The sequence below is a fragment of the Ambystoma mexicanum genome, chromosome 2q (assembly GCF_040938575.1).
Source record: "Ambystoma mexicanum isolate Mex_15411 chromosome 2q, UKY_AmexF1_1, whole genome shotgun sequence".
Classification (NCBI taxonomy): Eukaryota; Metazoa; Chordata; class Amphibia; order Caudata; family Ambystomatidae; genus Ambystoma; species Ambystoma mexicanum.
Genome location: NC_090924.1, coordinates 320,845,404 through 320,867,414, shown reverse-complemented (window position 1 = coordinate 320,867,414; position 22,011 = coordinate 320,845,404). Strand labels below are relative to the sequence as shown.

Sequence of the window (22,011 nt, the reverse complement as noted above, 5' to 3'; positions counted from 1 at the left end):
AGCTTGGAGAGACCCCCCTCCCCCCAAACACAGAGCAGATATTAAAGATAAAATGAACAGAAAACTCTGAAGAGGAGCAGGCCATGGAAAAGGGACAGAGAAAGTGAGTTTGGCAATGCTGTCGTAGGATTCGAGGCAGCACACCCTCTGGGTAATGTGGGGGTGGGGAACGGAACCCAGGCGATTTCCTGGGGTCCTGTGGGGGAGATTCTCAGTTTGGCAAGTCTTCAGGGTCCCGTCAGGGTATCTGCGCTTTTGGCTCCAGCAACGCAGGACCGGCCTGGCGCTTCAGGGAGATTGGGCCTTCAAGCAGGAGTTCTGATAGTAATTTCCACCAGCTCTGGAGAAAAGAGTGCTGCAGGGGGTTCCTTTTGGTCTTTTTTGGAAAGGCCGAGCTTCGCTGTCAGATTCTCCCACACATCAAGGAGTGCAGATGCAGAGCTTCAGTCCTTACTCAAGCAGCAAGGAGGCCTTCCAGAGTGCAGGTTCTGAGAGACGCAGGTAGATCAGTTGAGAGGCCAAGAGGCTCTGTTTTTATCCCCCCTCAGGAACCAGTGAGTGATCATAGCACTCAATCACACACCAAGTATAATGCAAACAGAGGGGTGGTCAGCCAACGGCAGACAAACCCTCCAAGCACACCTGTGCTTTCTGCAAAGGACTTTCACACAAAGGGCTGGATCCAAATGGTCCCAGCCACGTTTCTACATATGCCAGTCAGAACTGGTTTCTGGCTCGCTACAGCCTCCAGTCATGTACACACCAAGTGGCCAAAAGCCACCTAATCTCACATACACAGAAGGACAATGGACAGTCATGTGACCCATCAGGTCTTCGAGGTAAATAACTACAACTTTCATTTTGATGGAGGAGTGGATCAAAAAGGGATCTAGCAGGTACAATGGCGTTCATCCAGTGGAACCATTTTACACAAGCAAAAAAACCACTATCAGACTAGGGACAGAGGGTGTTCTCTCTGGGAGACAAAGCAATACCGTTTGTTTACTCATGCCTTAGAAGTCACAAGGACATAAAAGCAGAGCACAAAACACAGAGGCACACTCCCAGTCAGATTTGAGGTTAGGCCTGGCTGGGAGAAAAACAAGTCACAAACCGAGAAAAGCCAGTACAAAGCACAGAGGCTACCACATGTGGTAAAAAGTGGGCTTTCTGCTCAACACATCGTCAGTAGCCCTTATGGCTACCAGGGTAGGTACGCTGCGGGACCACCCTATTAAGTCCTGAGGCAAGGTCTCTTACTCAGAAAACGTATTGAGGAGCAGGGTGGTGGTAGATATACACTATGAAGCGTTTTCAACAATGTTAGTACCCAAATCGCTATCAAATATGGGCATTTTGCTACCAAGAAATTTTGCAAGTCCTGTGCTGTGCCATTTTGTTTCATGGTTTTTAGTTGACGGGACTGCCAGGAATGGCCAAAATGCTGGTGCTTCCTATGTAGCATATTAAGGCTCTGTGTATTGCTATTTCCACTGGATGCTGCTCTTAGACAACCCAATGCACACTTGCATGGGTGTGCCCAAGTGTGTGAATGTTCGCTGCCCATCCAGGATGGGATGGCCACAAAAACTCTGAAAGGCGCACAGCTGTGGATTGATGGGCTGGGATATCTCAGCCCCTTTGTGGGTAAGCAGGGTGCCCATGTGCCATTCAAGCAGATCCCCAATGGAAATCATACCTGTAAAGATTGTTGGTGCGATGGTCAGCTCCTGGCTATCCTGGCAGGGGCCTGTCTTTTTGTGGAGGCCTTCATGTGCTGGAAAAATCCCTTGCAGGATTCTTCTACTTCCCTTTGGTGTTGTGTACTGTAGCTGCAGGCTGCAGCCTCTGATGCTGCCTAGCATTCCTTTTTCACATAGTATTCTCTGCTGCCTTACTGGAATTTGAGCAGTTTGCTGCTACTCGGTCTATTCACAGCTCCGTCGTGGGATACTTTGCATCACCTCCTACAGCTGTTGTTCTTCAAAGGGTGTCCCTGCTTCTTATCTGATCACTGTCTTGATCTGATCCACATGTGACCGGCCTGCTTCGTGCTCCTTGAACCGCTGTGCTGCTTTCCCGGATGTACGGTGGGTTGTCTGCAAAAGGTCCATCTTTCTCTGGCATGATGTAGCTAGTCCGGCCACCTCCTCGTCTTTATTCTTCAGAACCAGCATCCCGAACCAGTGTCCGAACTCAATCACAAGCCTGAGACTTACATCTGCCGGCACCCATGTTTCCTGTGCATTTCTGCCACAGTCATTACATTATTAGTGTCGTCCCAGAGTCCTAAAGCCGTGAGCTAGTGAATGGACCCGTCCTCAGGGGTTCCCTCATGTCCCCTTGGCTGCAACAATATTAAGTTTGGAGCTTGGGCATCACACATCTGAAATGCTTCCCTGGTACTTTGGTGATGGAACCGGGGTCTAATAGCTCCACTGGTGGGGTCATCTCAGACACCTGAGCATTATGTCGAGGTCTTTCTTGCAACTGTGGGCTGTGCAGGTACAACATACTTACCTTTCACCTGTAACTACAAGAGCACTATTAGGTTTGTCCCGTTAAATTCTACGGCCAGTCTTTGTGGAACTCCAAAATTTATTTAAAGGTGACAAAAACCTTTCAGTCCAAGCAAATTACCCTTGTCCCATTGCCCTTTTGGGTTGATTGCGTGGATCGAGCTGTATGTACCTGGATACCAGTTCACTCACTGAGTTGAGCCATATTGCCCTTTTATATAACTATGGAGTGTGTTTTGAACTACCTTGGTGGGCACCCTCTGGACACACCACTAGATTGGTCTTCAGAACCTGTGACCAGATGGATTCAGAAAAACCTTCCTAGCACTGGCCATTACAACTCTGACCATTTCAAGTGGGTTTAATCCTTGGCCTTTTTGATGAGCTATCTCCTAGGTAGGCCTAGCGAGGCACATTATTGATTATCCCTTCCTGGACCGTTTATCGTTTCGATCAATTGCCTAAAAACTCTAGTGAAAGCTGTTCGTGGATGTCAATTGTGGGAAAGGGTTAAGCAAAGTGACTCCTCTGAACTCAGGCTACAAATTCTAAACCTAAAACAACAAGCACTGATCAGTCTCCATAAATCTTGGCTGGGTGTGAACAATTCTTTGCCCCACTACCAAATTACGAACCTCATAGCGCTCTGCTTCCCTCCCCAACTCACATAGGTGCCATTCACTTATATGATGCCACAGACAGCGGTTGTCAAGATTGATAGGCGGTTCTGCATGCAGGCCTTACCTTCCAGAGGATGATGCAAGAATCTGTAGATCCTGTGACCAAGGTATCATCGGCCTTATTGCAGTGCAGGCCCCAGACCTTCTCCTCATGGGCATCCAATGTTTTCACACACTCATTCGTCTTAATCGTCCACAGCTTCAGAAGCCCGTCAGAACCACTGGGGACAAAATGGAATACAAGACTGAAGACAGCTAGTAATCTTCATACTCCAATCTGCTCACCACTGTACTGGAGCGATTAGCAGATATGATCCATTGTAGCCGGAGATCGTGGTATGAAAGGCTTTACTCAAATGCTTGCGACATGCTTTTACACAATTGCATCCAGTAACAAATCGTACAACCTGAAGCTTCAATACCCACAGATACACGGTTCCTTTGAAGGAAGTAAACAGATTCCATCAAAATCTACACATACTCGTCTCAAAGACTTTCAGTTGTCAAAATATTTAAAGGTGTGAAAACTGTCATGTAGCCTACATCGAGAGAACACACAGCAGGTATGGGCTATTTGGTTTTGAAACAGTACATTTTCATATCCATGCAAGGCATTTTGCAAACATGCGCGAGGTTTTTTGGGGGGGGGGGGGGGGAGTATACAGGCAATTGACAGGGCATTGACAGTGTTCAAAACCCTATTTCATGTATACAAAAGTGACTTGCCTAGTAATAGTCTTTGTGTTGTATTTAGAGGCGCATGCTATCCATATACCACCATCTTGTGGTAGGTCAGGTGCACTACTAGTTGTTTTCATTCAACGTAAAAGTAGGTACCAACGGGGGCATGCCTGACATACTAGGTTATAGGGCAAAATTAAATTTTTGAGGTTTCTGCTGCTCCTATTCAGGGACATCTAAACTTTGTGCTTTTTCACTCCTTTACTTTTTGGCTCTCTTGCCTCTCTGTCTTGGTGGCTTGTTAGTCTTAAATGAATCGTTGTGACTTCTTTGCGTATGCACTAAGTTTGTAGGTAAGTTCGTATATCTTATGTTGTATATATGAGCGGCGTTCGGCTGTTGCGTCCTACAGATTCAAACTAACAAGCCACCAGGACCACGAAAAAAAGGAGTGTCAAGACTGACATTTGGATCAATAGGCATATATGAGACAGAGTTTAAACACGTATTGACATTTTATTTCTATCGCGCTCATACACGAGTGGTTCAGAGCGTGGCAAGGGAAGGGGAACAGGGGAGAACAAAAACAACGATCTTACTAGGTCCAGTGACATTGAGAACGTGCAAGTACAGGGTAGAGGGAGAAGTGCATGGAAGGGGGAACAAAAGGAGAGTGCGGAGCGAGAAGGAAAAAACAAAAATAATAAATAAAAAGGCAACAAACAATGGGAGTGCATGTCACGCCACATTGGAGACCGGGGTCCGCCGCGCCCGCTCGTCCCTTCACCTCCTGGCGAGTCTACCCGCGCTTCCGCGCTTGGGGGCTCGCCAGAGGGAGAGTGTTTGGTGTCGGGGCAGGAGGGCTACGGCGCATGCGCGGAAGACCTCTGTCTCGGTTCCGCGCATGCGCCGTGGACTGGGCTCGAGCCCTAGGAAGGGCTTGCCTTCCAGGACTCGCTTTGGATACGCCGGCGCCCGGAGGTGAAGCGGCTTGCGTTCCAAGCCTCCCGGGCGCCGGCGACCCATAAAGGGAGCCGCAGTTCGAGGCAAGCCGCGTCTCAACGCGGTTTGCTTCGTTCTGCGAGCTTCCTATCTGGGCTGCCTGCTACCTTACCTGAATTCCTCCCTGGGCCTGCAGTCTACCTTACCTGAATTCCTCCCTGGGCCTGCAGTCTACCTTACCTGAGTTCCTCCCTGGGGCTGCCTGCTCTGGGCTGCCTGCTACTTTTACCTGAGTTCCTCCCTGGGGCTGCCTGCTACCTTACCTGAATTCCTCCCTGGGCCTGCAGTCTACCTTACCTGAATTCCTCCCTGGGCCTGCAGTCTACCTTACCCGAGTTCCTCCCTGGGGCTGCCTGCTCTGGGCTGCCTGCTACTTTTACCTGAGTTCCTCCCTGGGGCTGCCTGCTACCTTACCAGAATTTCTCCCTGGGCCTGCCAGCTTACCTTACCTGAATTTCTCCCTGGGCCTGCCAGCTTACCTTACCTGAATTTCTCCCTGGGCCTGCTAGCTTACCTTACCTGAATTTCTCCCTGGGCCTGCCAGCTTACCTTACCTGGGTTCTCCCTGGGCCTGCCAGCTTACCATACTTGGGTTCCCCTGGCTCTGCCAGCAACTTACCAGAAAAAACTCAGGATTTGCCGGCATACTTTTACCTGGACCTCCCTGGGTGTGCCAGCATACACTGACCAAGGTCCCCAGCAATTGCTGCCCTAGAGTAACCCTTCGGGCTCCTTCAGTTAGATCTCCTGCTCAGCCTTGGTTCCTTCCTTTCCTGTCCGGCCTTACCCTCTTCATCCGTTCCTGTGGACCAAGAATATACCTGCCACGCCGGAATCTTAGACCTCTGCTTCAGTTCACGTACTTTGGACTTTATTCCAACGGACTCCATCCCAGCCCTTGATCTGCAACAAGACCGTAGCCTCTCCTGCCTGTGCTTGCACAGTCCCTTTGTCACGTTAATCAGGAGAGTGCTTTCCGTGACATTGGGAATCGGCCCATCCTCCACCCAGTATTAGTTTTTGGGTGGCGGAGAGGCTGGTCTCTCGTGCCACAAGCTCATCTTTCGACTGGATACAGACTGGCGACCTCGGCAAGATCAAAGACCAAGAAACCAGGTACGCAGCCCTCTCGTGCTTCCCAACTTCACAGTGCAGCCAGCAAGTGACCAGCAATTCAATTTACAGCATTCAGAAAGACCGTTCTGGCCGAAAAACATGTGTCAGCTCTGACCTAATTATGTTGGTTGATATAAAGCAATAAAGATGCCTATGTACGAAGAATAAACCAAAATTGTCAACAATTTGATTCAACACAATAATACTTAACAAAATAATGAGAAGGGAACTGGCGCATATCTAATCCACCAATGCTCAGGATTACTCAATTTTTGGTGTGATATTGTTTGCTTTCATGCTGCATTCCCTAACGCTGCATAAAGGTTAAGAAAGACAATTTATTGAAACAGCCAGCACAGTACTTGAAGTGTATGCCCAATCCCCCACAGTTAGCTTACTCCATTACGAGCTGTTGAGATGGATTTCTCAAATCTGACCTGGTGGACAGATTTCAGGAGGCTACCTTAGTTGTAGTGAACATGGGAACTCTGGGAGTTTAGCCAAACCCAATCAAGGTAAGCGTGGAAAGTGGTCCAGGCCAAGTCTCAAGAGAGACGAGTGGGGTCAGTGGTCCACAATGAGTCCACACAGTGACAAGTACAATAATTACACTTACAAGGTAAATACAAAAATATTCTATTTATTATAGGCCCAAAATCACTGTACGAAAATGAAAACAGCAGGTAATATCACACACCACTAAATATGAAACATATATACAGTTGCTTTTGGTTAGAACAATGCATACAATTCACCCAAGTACCTGTAAGGACAGGTAAGTAGTTAAGCAATTGGATAATAGAAGCCCTCACTTTATTAGTCCAACCCTAGGTTGAATGGGGCCTTGTGCCCAAAGGTTCACAAAGTTCCTTTAGGAGATAGGATAAAGGGAATGAACAATGTTCCAAAAGTCTTCTCAGGACTCTCAGTTAATTAAACAACGTTTACTATCTTTTAGAACAGCTTTTTAAGTAAGTTTTAAATAAGCGTTTATGTAATGTAAAGCCTGGTGACATTTTAGATCGTGCAAGAGCTACGAAAAAGATAGGAAGGAAATGGGAAACAGACGGGCATCTACCGTACTAGGCCTGACCACATTTCTGTTAAAGTAGGAATATTACAAGAGGTGAGAGAGAGGGGAGGAGAAGGGAGGGAGAGGAACAAAACAAGCGACTATCGTACTAGGACGGACGACATTTCAGATAATGCTGGATTGGGGGGGGGAGAGCAAGTATGGGAGGGGATGGGGGAGACAACCAATTGTTGCTATCATACTAGGTCCAAGGACAATTCTGATAGACTAAGTGCAAAGACAAAAGTAAGGGAGGGAAGAGAAGGAAAAGGGTGAGGAGGAGAGAACAGAGAATAAAACAGTGAAAAAAGAGCAGAAATGCAGAGGGGAGAGCGAAATACAGTTGCAGAGGTCAATGAAACACATAATGTTGCAGGGAACAAAAAATGTAGGCAAGGATTTAAGAAGACTATGGGCACAGCATGATTCAGGGCCAACCCGAGTACGAGATCCAGGGAGGTCCAGCATGAGAGTTGAGAAGGTGAAGCACCAAAGTCAACGTGCCCATAAAGTTAAATCCAAGCATTGGCAACAGGTCGGAGATGGTGAATCCATAGTGAGTCAAGACAACTCCTGCAGTGAAAAGGTGATTGGGGGTGGAGGGAGACCTGAAGGGAGGCTGTGTGGCTGAGTTCAGCAGGGAATCCCTTCTCAATCCCAGCCCCACTTACTACTTGTGCAAGGCAAAAGCGAGACGCCGGAACGCTGACCCGGTATGGTTGGAGGCTTGCAGCCTGAAGAGAGCCAAAAAGCAAGGAGAGCTGCTCGCAGCAGGCCAGATACAGGCCACTGATGCTTTCCTTGGGTGGATGTTGATCCCCAGGGAGACAGAGGGGCAGGTGGCAAGACCCTGACCTCAGATCCGAGAGCGGCAAGTCTTTCCAGACAGCATTGCATGGCCGTGTGAGGCTGAAGCGGGAACTTTTGTTGTGAGCATGAAATCCCCTATTTAACCATAAGGAAAGGTGCATTGTGGGACATATAGTGGAAATACAGCCACAAAGACATCTGAACCTTGCCTATAACTTGTGAACTGTGGACAGATGCTACAGAGTAACAAGAGTAGCCCGGCATAGTGAAAGTGCCCAATCGAAAGTCTCTGTTTAGATGAACATTTAAGACTGTGAAGAACTGAATTGAAGGGATTCTAAGTTTAGGGCAAGGAACCCCTTACCAGTGTTGTCATTGCGATGTCAGAGCCCGGCTGAGGGAGACCTACAGGAACATTTAAATCCCTTGTGAAAGGTCTGAGCCTGACTGAGGGAGATCTGTAAATGAACATTGTGTTTAAAGGGTCTGAGCCCGACCGAGGGAAACCCAGTATGAACTGTGAACCCGAACCTTGAGAACTTAGTGATCCTACAGAGAATGAACTTTGTTTTGTGTGTGCACAGGCACTCTGCGAATGAGAGACTGTTTTGGAAAGAGACTTGTCGTGGAAGGCCCTGGCTTATCTCCCAAACTGCATCCTCGAGCCGAAGAAGTCAGAGAGTGCTAAAAACGTGGAGAAGGGAACCCCACTGTTCAGTCATCCCGATACACACTTTCTTGAACACCGTTTTCTTTTGCATACACCCTTCTCCCGCACACATTTGTTATAGCGTAAGGATTGGCAATAGGTGTTTTTTTGTATAGGCATTTTGATTTGACAAGACACTACTAGGACTGCGTCATCTATTATTTGATGGTCGAGCTTGCTCCCATCCTTAGATAAAGGGCTAGATAGGCGTTCTACCACCCCATCTTTGCTAAATAAACACCCTTGAACTGCGCCTCATTTGTGTCTGTCTTCATTCATAATAGCATGCCTTCCTCACAGAATCCCCGCCTAGGGTCCAGAGTGTCTGGGCAGGCAGCTCCCTTAGAGGGTCTGGCTGTCCTGATTGGACAGCCAACGGCCCCTTTCTGTAAAATGCTGAGAGAGATTGCAGAGGAGTGAGTGCTGGAACTGTATAAAAGTTGAGGCTTCTGGAGTGAAAAGCAGGTCGACCACTAGAAGCTGAAGTAACCGAAGAAGAAGACGACCAGAGACATCTGCAGACCCTTTCCAACACTGAAACGACCACTGCTGTCCTGACCCCGTTTTCTGTGTGACAGAGGAGCTCCAAAGAGGATGACTCCTTCCCTTTGGCTGGTGGGAACAACCAGTCCCAAGACAAACTTTGAAACAAGCCATCTCCCGAGGTCCTAGGAGTTTCCAGAGCTGCGGATCCCCTTTACAAGGAGACCTGCTGCCCATATTGAGTGCATCATCATGGAAAGGCTGAATGCGTCCAAATCTTTGCTGAACCTGTAAGGACACTCCAGAGATCCGATCCAACTCGCCCAGACCCCCTCATCAGAGTGTGGGACTGCAGGAAGCAAAGAAGATTGACAGGGCAATCCATGTCTTTTGTTGGTGCTGCAGAAAAGGCACCAAAACTGCAGAGTGACCCAAGAAGTTGCTCAACGACGTGCCACAGGTCCTCTGTTACAAACTTGATGGTCGTGCAGAGTATGGGCAACCCCTCTGTCCCCAAGTATCACACTGACAACACCAGAAATACTCTGTGATTTTTGAGGCCACAGGTGGAAGTCCGCAAGCCTGGGCGTGGGAACAGCCGGAAGAACCCCTTGAGCACTGCAAGGCAAGGTGCAATGTGGTTAGGATACAGGGCAAGGCAATGTATACTGAATGCAAATACCAGAGCACGATGTACCTGTGAGGATTTGAGGGTGGTTCCGGAAAGGCCGACGGAGGCGTTGATCTTCAGACAGTTGTTAGGCCAGACAGAGGGCAAGGGTAGGTGAACACCTAGTGCAGGACCGTAATCCTAAAGTGGTACGTGATCCGTAGAGAAAATCAAGCAGTCCGTGGTCAAAAAACAGGCGATCCAGGTCGAGGCAGATGAAGGGTTAAGAGACAAATACAGTCCGTAGAGCAAAGCGTAGTTCGGCAACATGTAAATCAAAGTTCCAATTCCAGTGAAGGGTTAAGCACAGAGCAGTCCGTTGGGCAAAGCATACTAGTCGGCAGGCAATCCAAAGTTCCAAAACAGATGAGGGCTAAGCTTAACAGTCCGTGAGGCAAACCGTGGTCAGGCGATGGACACAGATCCTTAGAACGAAGAAAGAGTCACGTGATCCAGACGAAAACAGCTGTGAAGCAACGTCTTCAGTTTCCGGTCTTCCTTTATCCCTTGGGAGAAAGCACGTGACCGTAGTCACGTGAGGTGTGGAAACGAAATGCTGTGGCGTTGCTAAGGGACCACGAGTCACGTGATCCGTGACGCGCAGGTTTCCGTGGACGCCGTATGTCTCGGCGATGAAGGAGTCTCCACTTCGTTTGCCAGCGATGTGAAGGGCGATAAACGCCAGTCCTGCCAATCATGCCATGCCGTGCCCTGCTGTACAGGAAGCGAGGAGGCAAAACGGTACATGTGTCAAAGTGTGTGTGTCGGGTGGCAAGAGGGGTGGAGGTCACAGACGGGGTAGGGCGTGTCTTTGTATTTATAGGTGCAGCAGGCAGCGTGGGGGGCGGCGTGACAGAATCCCCCCTAAAAGGCCCACGACCCCGTGGGCTGGCAGGGTTATCCTTATGAAACCGTGAAACCAGAAGCGGAGCCCGGACATCCCGGGAGGGAACCCACGAACGGTCTTCGGGACCATAAGCCAGCCAGTCCACCAGATACTGGAGGCAACCCCTATGGACACGGGAACCAAGGATGGCGCTGACCTCATAGACGTCCTGGGAAGACACAGAGACCGGGGCGGAAGGAACCAGGACACGAGTAGTAGCAAGGAAGGGCTTGAGGAGAGAGGTATGGAAGACCGGGTGGATCCGCCAGGCAGGAGGAATAGACAGACGGAGAGCCACAGGGTTCAAGACCCTGGCGACCTTGTAAGGGCCCACAAAGCGAGGCAACAGCTTGCGACAACCGGGGATCCGCAAATGCCTGGTCGACAGCCATACCCGATCACCCACATGATACTCCGGTGCCTTAGCCCGCTTCCGGTCCGCCTTAGCCTTCATCACCGACTGGGCCTCACGGAGATGAACCAGAGTCTGCGCATGAACGCCAGCTAGATCGCGCAGACAGGCGTCAGCTGCAGGAGTGGCAGAGGAGAAATCAGGGAGCGGTAAGGTGCGTGGATGTTGCCCATACAATGAATAGAAGGGGGAAAACCCAGTGGACGAATGTCGGGAATTGTTGTAGGCGAATTCCGCGAGGTAGAGCAGATTGGACCAGGAATCTTGGTACTGAAGGGACAGACAGCGTAGGTATTGTTCTAGGGCTTGGTTAACCCGCTCGGTCTGTCCATCGCTCTCGGGGTGATAGGCCGAGGAGAAGCGAGAATCGATACCCAGGAGCTTGGTAAGAGCACGCCAGAAACAGGACGTAAATTGTGATCCACGGTCCGATATGATGACCTGTGGCAGACCAAAGAGGCAAAAGACCGACTTGAAGAACAGGCGAGCCAGGGTTGGGGCTGATGGTATGCCCGTACAGGGAATGAACCGGGCCATTTTAGTGTATGAATCGACGATAACCCATATGGTATCGTGACCTTGTCTGCGGGGAAGATCTGTGATGAGATCCATAGAGATAGTGTGCCAAGGCCTGGGGGGAATGGGCAACGGTAGGAGCAACCCTAGAGGTCGCCCTCTGCGTGTTTTGCATTGGGCACATATCGAGCAGGTGTTTACGTAGTGCTCTATGTCCTTTCTCATGGATGGCCACCAGCACCAACGTTGTAGCAGTTCTAGGGTGCGTTGTTGCCCAGGGTGGCCGTTTATAGAAGCATCATGTGACCAGGCAAGCGCCTGGTTACGTACATCACATGTAGGGAGAAACAATTTGCCTTGGATAAACGGCAACCCCTCCCGGAGGGCAACGTCCCATTCGGTGAGCGCATGAGGATGTTTGGAAACCCATTGTCTGATGGCGGTGAGCATGAGTGGGGATGGTGTACACATACATATTACATGGCCCTTCCCTAACAGTGTGTCCGGAAACAACGACAACGATTCCCCACCAGGAGAACGGGAAAGAGCGTCAGCCTTGCCGTGGATGTGACCCGGTCTGTGCTTAACAACAAAATGGAAGGCAGCAAAGAACAAGTGCCAACGCACTTGTCTACTGTTTACACATTTCAGGGAGGCCAGGTCTTGTAGGTTTTTGTGATCTGTGTAAACCACCGTCTGATGCCTTGCCCCCATTAGATGTTGTCGCCACGTTTGGAGGGCGTCTTTGATAGCCAATAGCTCTTTCTCGGTCACGGTGTAGTGTGTTTCGGCAGCCGAGAACTTCCGTGAGTGATAGGCTACCCGATGTAGGCTACCCGTGGTTGGGCAAGGCTGAGATAATACTGCACCCAATGCAAACGAGGAGGCATCTGCTTCCAGAACATAGGGAAGGCCAGGGTCAGGGTGTTGTAGGACAGGGGCGGAAACAAATCTGGACTTAAGCGCCTCGAAGGCTTCCTGGTGTACGGAGGTTCAGGTGAACGGGACAAGAGGACTAGTCAGAGCGGTCAAAGGTGAAACGATAGAAGAGAAGCCGGCGATGAATCTCCGGTAAAAATTAGCAAAGCCGAGAAAGGACTGTTAACGGGAGTCGGCCACTCCGTTACAGCCCGTACCTTAGTCTGATTCATGGATAACCCTCCGGGGGAGATGTGAAAGCCTAAGAACTCCACTTCCTTTGTATGGAACAGACATTTCTCGGGTTTGGCGAATAAGGCGTTCGCCTTGAGGCGAGAGAGGACCTCCCTAACATGACCAACGTGTTCCTCCAAGGAGGATGAGTAAATCAATATATCGTCCAGATATACCACCACGAACGTATCCAAGATATCAGAAAATACGTCGTTGATAAAACGTTGGAACGTCGCGGGGGCATTACAAAGCCCGAAGGGCATCACGGTGTATTCAAATAACCCCTGTCGGGAACAGAACGCCGTCTTCCATTCGTCTCCACGCCTCATACGGATTAGGTTGTATGCCCCCCTTAGGTCCAGCTTGGTAAATATGGATGCCTTGGTCAACCTGTCCAACAGCGTGGAGATGAGCGGGTACCTGTTTTTTACGGTGACGGAATTCAACCGCCTGTAGTCCACACATGGGCGTAGATCGCCTTCTTTTTTCGGCACAAAAAAGATCGGGCTGGCAGCAGGGGAACAGGAGGGACGGATGTGACCAAGTTGTAAGGCCTGATGGATGTACTCTTTGAGGGCTCGTTCCTCTGACTGGGATAACGAATAGATCCTGCCCCTGGGAAGGGGTGTATCTGAGACCAGATCTATTGGGCAATCGTATGGTCTATGTGGGGGTAGACCTTCTGCAGTAGCTTTGTCAAAAACCATACGGAAATCGTGATAGTCAGCGGGTATGTTCGGCATGACGGCCCCCACGATATGTGAAGGCACCGGGCCTGAGACTCATCAATGCGGGTGGAAGCCATGGCACCAAGGATGGTAGCAGGAGTGGAGACCAAATCCACTTCTGTGAGACAAAACTGTTGGCACACCTCTGACTCAAACGTGACTTGTCCCGTTCCCCAATTTATCAAAGGGTTGTGCTGTCGCAACCAGGGTATCCCCAATATGATGCCGAACTGTGGTGTAGTGATAAGGTCAAACGACATGGTCTCTCTATGGGTACTCTGTATCATTACTTCCAGAGGAGCAGTTCGGTACTTGATAGGGCCAGAAGATAGGGAAGTGCCATCAACCGCGTGTACGGGTTCTGGGTGTTCTTTTCTGACCAAGGGCAGATTGAGACGATGGGCCAAGGCAATATCAATGAAACAACCAGTGGCCCCGGAGTCAATCACAATCTGAACGATGTGTGCGATCTCCCTAGTGGGTTTCAGAAGGGCGTGGACTACCACCGGTCTGATAGGGCCGAAGGCGGGTTCAGCGGGGGTCATAAACGGGCTCGCCGGTGCCCTCTGTATCATGGGCGAGCCTTCTGAAAACCCAGGGTCTTGTTCTTGGGGCGTCGGGGGCATTCCCTTACATAGTGCCCATTCAACCCGCAATAGAAACAGGCGTTCTCAGCCCTCCGCCGTTCTCGTTCGGATGAGGTTATCGGACTTCGGATACCTCCTATTTGCATAGGTTCAGAAGCGGTGGTAGAAGTGCTCGGGCTTGATTGGCTAGTGAACGTTGCTTCTGCCCTCCGTTCGGATCGCCTTGCGTCAACCTGTAAGGCAAGATCCACCAGATCCGTGAACACTGAAGGAAGGGCAGGAACCACAGAGAGTGCATCCTTCATGGTGTTGCATAGCCCACGATAAAACACAATAGCTTTTTTCTCCTCTGGCCAGGAGGTCTCGGCGGCAAGCTGGTTGTACCGTGTGATGTACTCTATCAGTGTTTGTTTCCCCTGTGTTAAGTCTAGGAGTTCTAGGTCCCTTGATTGGGCCTTATAGCGAGTATCGAAGACGTTGGCCATTTCTGTTATGAGAAGATCAAAATTATACAAAGCGGGATGGTCGTTCTCCAACAATGGATTTGCCCAGGTGGCCGCCACCCCAGACAGATGTGACAGAAGGAATGCGGCCTTAGTGACTGAATCGGGGAAAGCCAAGGGTCTGCACAAGAAATGTAGTTTGCATTGATTAATGAAAGTACGGTACTTCCGGGGGTCCCCCTGGTAGCGTTCCGGAGCGGCAAGAGGAACGGGTGTCGGGAGTAACACTGGAGTGGGTGTTGGGGCCTGAACAGGTGCTAGTTGGTCTGGAGGGGCTGGGTCCCCGAACTCGGCGTCTGCGGGTAGTGGGTGTTGGGTGCTCTGTAAGGCGTCCAGACGGTGATGTATGGCTGCTGTGGCGGCGGCCATGTCGGTCCTGAGGGCCGCCACTGCCTGCATCAACGCGGTCACTGGATCCCCGGTGGAGGGATTCATACTCTGGATGACCAAAAGGGTTCACAGTCTGTTACAAAATTGATGGTCGTGCAGAGTATGGGCAACCCCTCTGTCCCCAAGTATCACACTGACAACACCAGAAATACTGTCTGTGTGATTTTTGAGGCCACAGGTGGAAGTCCGCAAGCCTGGGCGTGGGAACAGCCGGAAGAACCCCTTGAGCGCTGCAAGGCAAGGTGCAATGTGGTTAGGATACAGGGCAAGGCAATGTATACTGAATGCAAATACCAGAGCACGATGTACCTGTGAGGATTTGAGGGTGTTTCCGGAAAGGCCGACGGAGGCGTTGATCTTCAGACAGTTGTTAGGCCAGACAGAGGGCAAGGGTAGGTGAACACCTAGTGCAGGACCGTAATCCTAAAGTGGTACGTGATCCGTAGAGAAAATCAAGCAGTCCGTGGTCAAAAAACAGGCGATCCAGGTCGAGGCAGATGAAGGGTTAAGAGACAAATACAGTCCGTAGAGCAAAGCGTAGTTCGGCAACATGTAAATCAAAGTTCCAATTCCAGTGAAGGGTTAAGCACAGAGCAGTCCGTTGGGCAAAGCATACTAGTCGGCAGGCAATCCAAAGTTCCAAAACAGATGAGGGCTAAGCTTAACAGTCCGTGAGGCAAACCGTGGTCAGGCGATGGACACAGATCCTTAGAACGAAGAAAGAGTCACGTGATCCAGACGAAAACAGCTGTGAAGCAACGTCTTCAGTTTCCGGTCTTCCTTTATCCCTTGGGAGAAAGCACGTGACCGTAGTCACGTGAGGTGTGGAAACGAAACGCTGTGGCGTTGCTAAGGGACCACGAGTCACGTGATCCGTGACGCGCAGGTTTCCGTGGACGCCGTATGTCTCGGCGATGAAGGAGTCTCCACTTCGTTTGCCAGCGATGTGAAGGGCGATAAACGCCAGTCCTGCCAATCATGCCATGCCGTGCCCTGCTGTACAGGAAGCGAGGAGGCAAAACGGTACATGTGTCAAGGTGTGTGTGTCGGGTGGCAAGAGGGGTGGAGGTCACAGACGGGGTAGGGCATGTCTTTGTATATATAGGTGCAGCAGGCAGCGTGGGGGGCGGCGTGACATCCTCCCTCGAGACTGCTGCTAAGAGATCCTGTCCATTATCCTGCCTTCAGTCATCAGACCAAGGAATCCAGAGGTCGGTTCCACAGCTGAAACATCGCGGGGGATCCAGCACGAACATTTTCTTCTAACCGAAGGTACTGTGGGGAAAAAGGTATTGCTTGCCTGATTCCAAGAAGTTGCTCCAGAGCATTGGAGTGTATGCAGAGGTGTCCAGGGTATCCCTCCTCGTACCTCAGACACAAGCCGTTGCTTGTATCCCTTCCTCAAGTTAGTTTTAAGGTCTCCCTTGTTAGTTGTTAATTTGCTGCTTCAATAACACTAAAGACTGGAAGAAATCCACAGGAACTCTTCATAATTCGCTGCTCATCAAGACGGAACAAGTTACTTACCTATAACTGTTGTTCTCCAGCATGGGCCTGGCATGGATTCACATGCTCATGAATATTCCCCGTCGTCAGGCTGGGAATCCTCGGTAAAAGAAAAATCAGTTTAGTTTTGTTTCTGAACTGTCTTTCTCCTAAAAACCAATCACTGAGCTCTGGGTCATACTGCCCCCAGCCAATGACCGCCCTCCACCTAAGCCCCTCCTCTGGCAGTCATATTCAGATTTGGTAGCACGCAAAGTGGCAGTAGGAGCAAGAGAAGAGCTACAGAGGAGTAGGCGGCAGGGTTTGCATGAGAATCCATGCCAGACCCATGCTGAAGAACAAAAGTTACAGAAGTAACGTGTTCCTTCTCCAGCATGGGGTCTGGCATGGATTCACATGCTCCTGAACAAAAAATACATAGCAGTACACACATGCACAACCAAGGGAGGTGGCAAGGCTCAACAGAAGCAATTTCTCTTACCTCCTCACCAGGCTCACCTTCAAGCGAACAGGTAGAGCAGCACTGCACTGCTTGGCAGACTCTGGACTCCTCCATGGAATCCCTGTCGCGGCAGTAGAATCACGTGAAGCTGTGTGTCGACCTCCACATAGCAGCCGTGCAGATATCCAGCAGGAACACACCAGACAAGAACGCAGTCGTGGCAGCGATCGCTCTGGTAGAGTGGGCTCTCGTACAGCAAGGCAACAGTCGGTTTGCCAACCGGTGACAATGGGTGATTCAGCCGGAGAGCCACCTGGAAATGGAAGCCTTGGACAGGGCCTTCCCATGGTTCACAGGACCAAAGTTTACAAAGAGCTGAGACGTTTTCCAGAAACTCTTCGTGCGGTCCACATAGAACTTCAGCGCTCTAGCCACATCCAGCGAGTGCAAAGTCCTTTCAGCCGGCGAAGAAAGGAGTCAGAAAAAAAACACGGCTAACACCAAGGGCTCGTTTAGATGAAAGTCCAACGGCACCTTGGGCATGAAGGAGGGGTGCGTCCGCAGCACCACCCTCGACTTGTGGAAAGTTAAGTCGACTTGTGGAAAGTTAAGTAAGGTGGCTTACAGGACAGGGTCTGGATCTCACCCACTCGTCGTGCAGAGGTAATGGCCACAAGGAAAGCTGTCTTCCACGACAGGAACCTGAGTGGAACAGAATGCATAGGCTCAAACGGAGCTCACATGAGCCTAGAGAATACCACATTGAGCTCCAACGTCGGGGATGGGGCCTTCACCGGCGGGAACGAATGGCAGTCAATTGACAAATTCCTTAACCAGACGGTGCGACCAGAACGAGGACCGTCCTGGAAATCTAGTGTAGCGGGTGATATCCGCCAAATGAACTTTGACAGAGGCGTGAGCCAGCACCGCCTTGGCCAACGACAGCAAATATGGCAGTAATTGAGGAGCCATGACTCTGTCGATCTTCTGCAAATGGCATCAAATAGCGAACCGGGGTTCACGGTGGGGGTGGTCAGACATCCCGGCCAGTTCAGTCCTGTTTGGAGGTAGACGGTCTGCTTTGCGGTCCCTGGCGACGGCAAAGGCCGCCTCCGAAAGCCTAGGATCGACCACCGTTGGCTTCCTATGTCGAGGAACGGGATGGTTGGCAGTAGGCAGATGAGCCCCGCCGAAACCCTTCGATGACCTGAAAGACTTCCCTCCTGAGAAACGCTGTAGGGTGCCTAGGGCACACGCCGTCTCTGTGTCCAAGTTGAAGGCCTGGAGAGACTCCTCCACGGCCTTCCAGAACAGGCTGTCCCTGTCAAAGGGCATGTCCAAAACCCTTGCCTGGACCTCCTGCCTAAAAATGGTGGCCTTGAGCCAACCCCCGACGACTGTTAGGGAGAATTCTCAGAATTGTGCTAATTCCTCTCTACCTCAGAGACCCCCAGCTCTTTTACTAGACTCTAGAACTTTTTCATGTTTACCTGGAGAGTGAGACCCCTTTTTCCCCACTCTCTCATGTATTTTAATGTGATTTCAACTCGGTTTCTTTTGGTTGTTGGAGTCTGACAAACTCCATAGGCATCTTTTTACATTGTGTCACACAGCACCTTCAGTGCAGTGGAAAAACCTTTGGAAACCCAAAGGTTTAACTACATTTCTCTTGGATAACTACTGTTTCCAAGAGCAGTAAAGTGAAATTGACTTTACTTACACTTTTAAATTTCTAGAGCCAGCACACACTATCTTACCATAGGGTGCTGGAGGGGTTGCATAGTATCCCCTTTGTCTAGCTTCTCATGTAACATTTTTATGTTACCCTTTCCCCGAATAATGGCTGGTGGCAGTGGTTTACTTTTTACTACTGTGGTGTGTCTTTACCGCGGGCTACGTTGGCAGAGGCAGTAAAGCACCCTTTGGTGCCATTTTTGTCAAAATGGCCCGGTCTTCTTTTTTTGCCATTTCTTTGTGGAAAGGTCCTTCTTGAGATTTACTCTGCGCGCCAAACCAGGTTTGGTCCTTTTGTTCATTTTATCTTTGGCGGGATTCACGAGTGAAGCCCGCCTCTGGCTCCAGGGTGTCTGGTGGGGGCAGGAAGTGAGGGAGGTCCCCGAAACTCCCTGTGCTTTGTCTCCTAGGAGACAGGAATGCACTCCTAGGTGATTGGCCGGCTGGCTGTCCAGCAAGGACGGCCACCCTGCTGGGTGATTGACAGCCAGGCTGGAATGAATGGGAGACACCTGCATAAAAGGCGAGACTTTTTGGCTTGGAAGTCAGAATCGACCACTGGACGAAGGAATCCGAAGAAGAACTTTAAGAGGACGCCTGCTGCAACGCCTGGACTTTTGGTTTTCCCGGTGAAGCCCTGCTGCTGTGCTGAAACTCCAAATTCGTATTGACGGAGAAGCCCGTGCAAGGACGACTTCTCCGTTTGAGTTGGTGGGACCAATCAACTCCAAAGGAAGCCACCTGGACAGCCTTCTCAGAGCTGTTTGAATTTCCACAAAGTTGCTGCTGGAAACCAAAACTACCAGGGAGAGGAACACCAGTTTGTGTGCGTAGCTTTTAAGCTGGCCAAGAGCTCAAGGAAGATCCTCCGGACTCCCAGGAAGCAGGACTGAACGAGCCAGAGCCACCTCAACAGAGTGCTGGACCCCAGATGCAAGGAAAGCTCATTTCGACAGCCAGGAACCACGTGGTGCTGCTTGCGGTACACGCGAGGAGCTGAAACACTGAATTGCCACTAGTTTGAAGATTGCCGTTTGCTGTCGGTAACCGTCCCATTGCAGTGCAGCAGTTCCCAGAAGTCCTCCCTATTGTCCCCACGACTGAGGCCCAGGAACACCAGGATCTGCAGAGCTGCACAGGAACAAAAGTCTGCTGCATTTTCTTCTAACTAAAGGTACTGTAAAGTCTAAGAGAACTTACCTCTTGTTGTAGATTTGCTTCTACTCTTCACAAGCCTAATAGCTTGTGGCCCTACATTGATTCTTCTTCTTCACTAAAGACTTCTAAAACAGTGTGCAAAGACTTTTCTTACTTACATACAAGAAGTGCTTCAGCTACATAGACTTTTGGCTATTGACTTTGGGCTAGCCTTTTTCACTGAAAGACTCTTCTCTCCTCCGACACTGGGGAGGGTTGAAAAGTATTTGCCTGCTTAAGAATATTTGTGATCTCTTGTTTGTTCTAATAACCCTTTCTTTAACACATCTCAGTGCTATTCTAAATGCTAACAGTAACAGATCAAAGCGCCAGGGGACCACTTCGGTGGTGATAGTGCGCGGTACAAATGTCCTTTAACATTAACATCAATGTCCACAGTGTCCTAACTATTGATGTCACCTGAGGGTGTAGAAAGTGTCTGTGTGGCATCCCAAATGGGCATTTGCTGATTTAGGAACTAAGAGTGTGTATTTTTAAAGGTATGTGTGTGTTGCTATTATATTGCTCCCTTCTGAAGAAGGCCTAATCAACTAACCGGTAAATAAATAATTGTTTTATCAAGAAACCTTGTTTAAGGGTTTGTTTGAACACTTGTCACTGTGAATATTTGTGTAACCACTCTACAGCTCACATTGACCCCTCTTGAGATAAGCCTGGCTGCTCTACCACACTACCAACCTGTGTAGGTCAGACGTATACCAAAGGTTGGGTCCTATTGCCAGGAGGCTGAGATTGTTGTAGTGCTCCTGAAGGGTACTACCCCAAATATTTACCCAACACACATACATTCATATTAAAATATAGATTATACTTGCATAAGAGTCCCTGTTAAATACTTGGTACAATAAACCAAAACAGATAGGTATACTTTTAGATACTTTCAAAAGGCCACTTCTTAAATGGGAGTCGCTGAACGCTTGCAATTGTTACAGGAGTTTGACAGGTCTACCGTATTATCGGTAATAAGACGCACCCACAATGTAATACAGTAATTAAATTAAGTAACCAAAGACATACAAGATAGCAATTTTTAGGAAGGAAAATAGTTGCTTGCTGTTATACTAGCCTTGCCTAAGGTTCTAGAGGCAGTTTCTTCGCACACCAAGTCTTTTGAAGTCCAAAACACAACCCTAGCTAAAAGGAAGTTCGGAGAGGCCTAAACTCTTGTAAAGCAAAAACAAAGAGGTGATGGCTGGAAGGTTTAGACTGAATCTTAACCACTGGCATTGCTCGGGGCAACCCTCCAGACCATCGTTCTTCGCCTGCCAAGCCATTACAGAAGGGGAAAGACCATATGCAAATCAGGCTTGGCCCCACCCCAAAGGGGTGTAAAGCAACAGAAGTCAAAAGTTCCTGTGTATACTTTCTAATCTCTAGGATACAAAATGCAAGAAGGGTTAACCAATGTCGGACACCCTGTTAAAGGACTTGCTAAGGGGACACAAGCAGCAGCTACAAGCATTTCAATGCTCTGGAGCGACTTTCTGGAATAAGGTAAGCAATACCCTTTTCACCAAGTAACTTTGGTTAGAAGAAAACATTTGTGGCTGGATGCTTCTTGATGTTGCAGCTCTGGACCAAACCTCCGGATTCCTTGGTCTGATGATGAAAGGCAGGGCAATGGATGGGATCTCTCAGCAGCAGTCTCGAGGGAGGACGGCTTTCATCAACTTCTCTGGTCACGCTGCAGTTTTGGCACCTTTTCTGCAGTATCAACATAGGACGCGATTTGCCCGGTCATTCTTCTTTGGTTCCTGAAGTCCTGCACTCTGTTGAGGGGACATGGATGAGTTGGATTGTGTCTCTGAAGTGTCCTTGAAAGTTCAGCAAAGACTTGGATGAATTCAGCCTTTCCACGACAATGCACTGATAATGGGCAGCAGGACTCCGGTATGCAGTCTTTCCATCGAAAATTTTTCCATGGAATCATTCATTGAAATTCATTCAATGAAATGCTTTTCCATCGTAAAGCATTCATTGAATGATTTTTCATTGAATTTCCAACTCAAACATACCTTTAAAATAAATGTATGGATGTTTGGGTTGGAAATTCAATGGGTTGAGGAAAGGGTTCAATTTTGAAAACAGGGGATGGGGGAGACCCCTGACGGTATGGGGGGCGGGGAGGAGGACCCCCCCAATAAACACCACAAGTTAGAGGGTGCTGTACAGTGTTGAAATACATTGTAGATTTC

At 49.5% G+C, this 22,011-nt stretch overlaps 1 protein-coding gene across 1 annotated transcript in view; it reads right to left on the bottom strand.

Annotated features, from left to right (window-relative positions):
* The window catches only part of TBL3 (transducin beta like 3), a 412,146-nt gene that overhangs the window by 119,874 nt on the left and 270,261 nt on the right, over positions 1 to 22,011 (bottom strand). Inside the window, exon 17 of the mRNA XM_069647302.1 lies at positions 3,264 to 3,420. Within this exon, the coding sequence (XP_069503403.1) occupies positions 3,264 to 3,420 (157 nt within the window). The remainder of the gene's footprint in view (positions 1 to 3,263; positions 3,421 to 22,011) is intronic.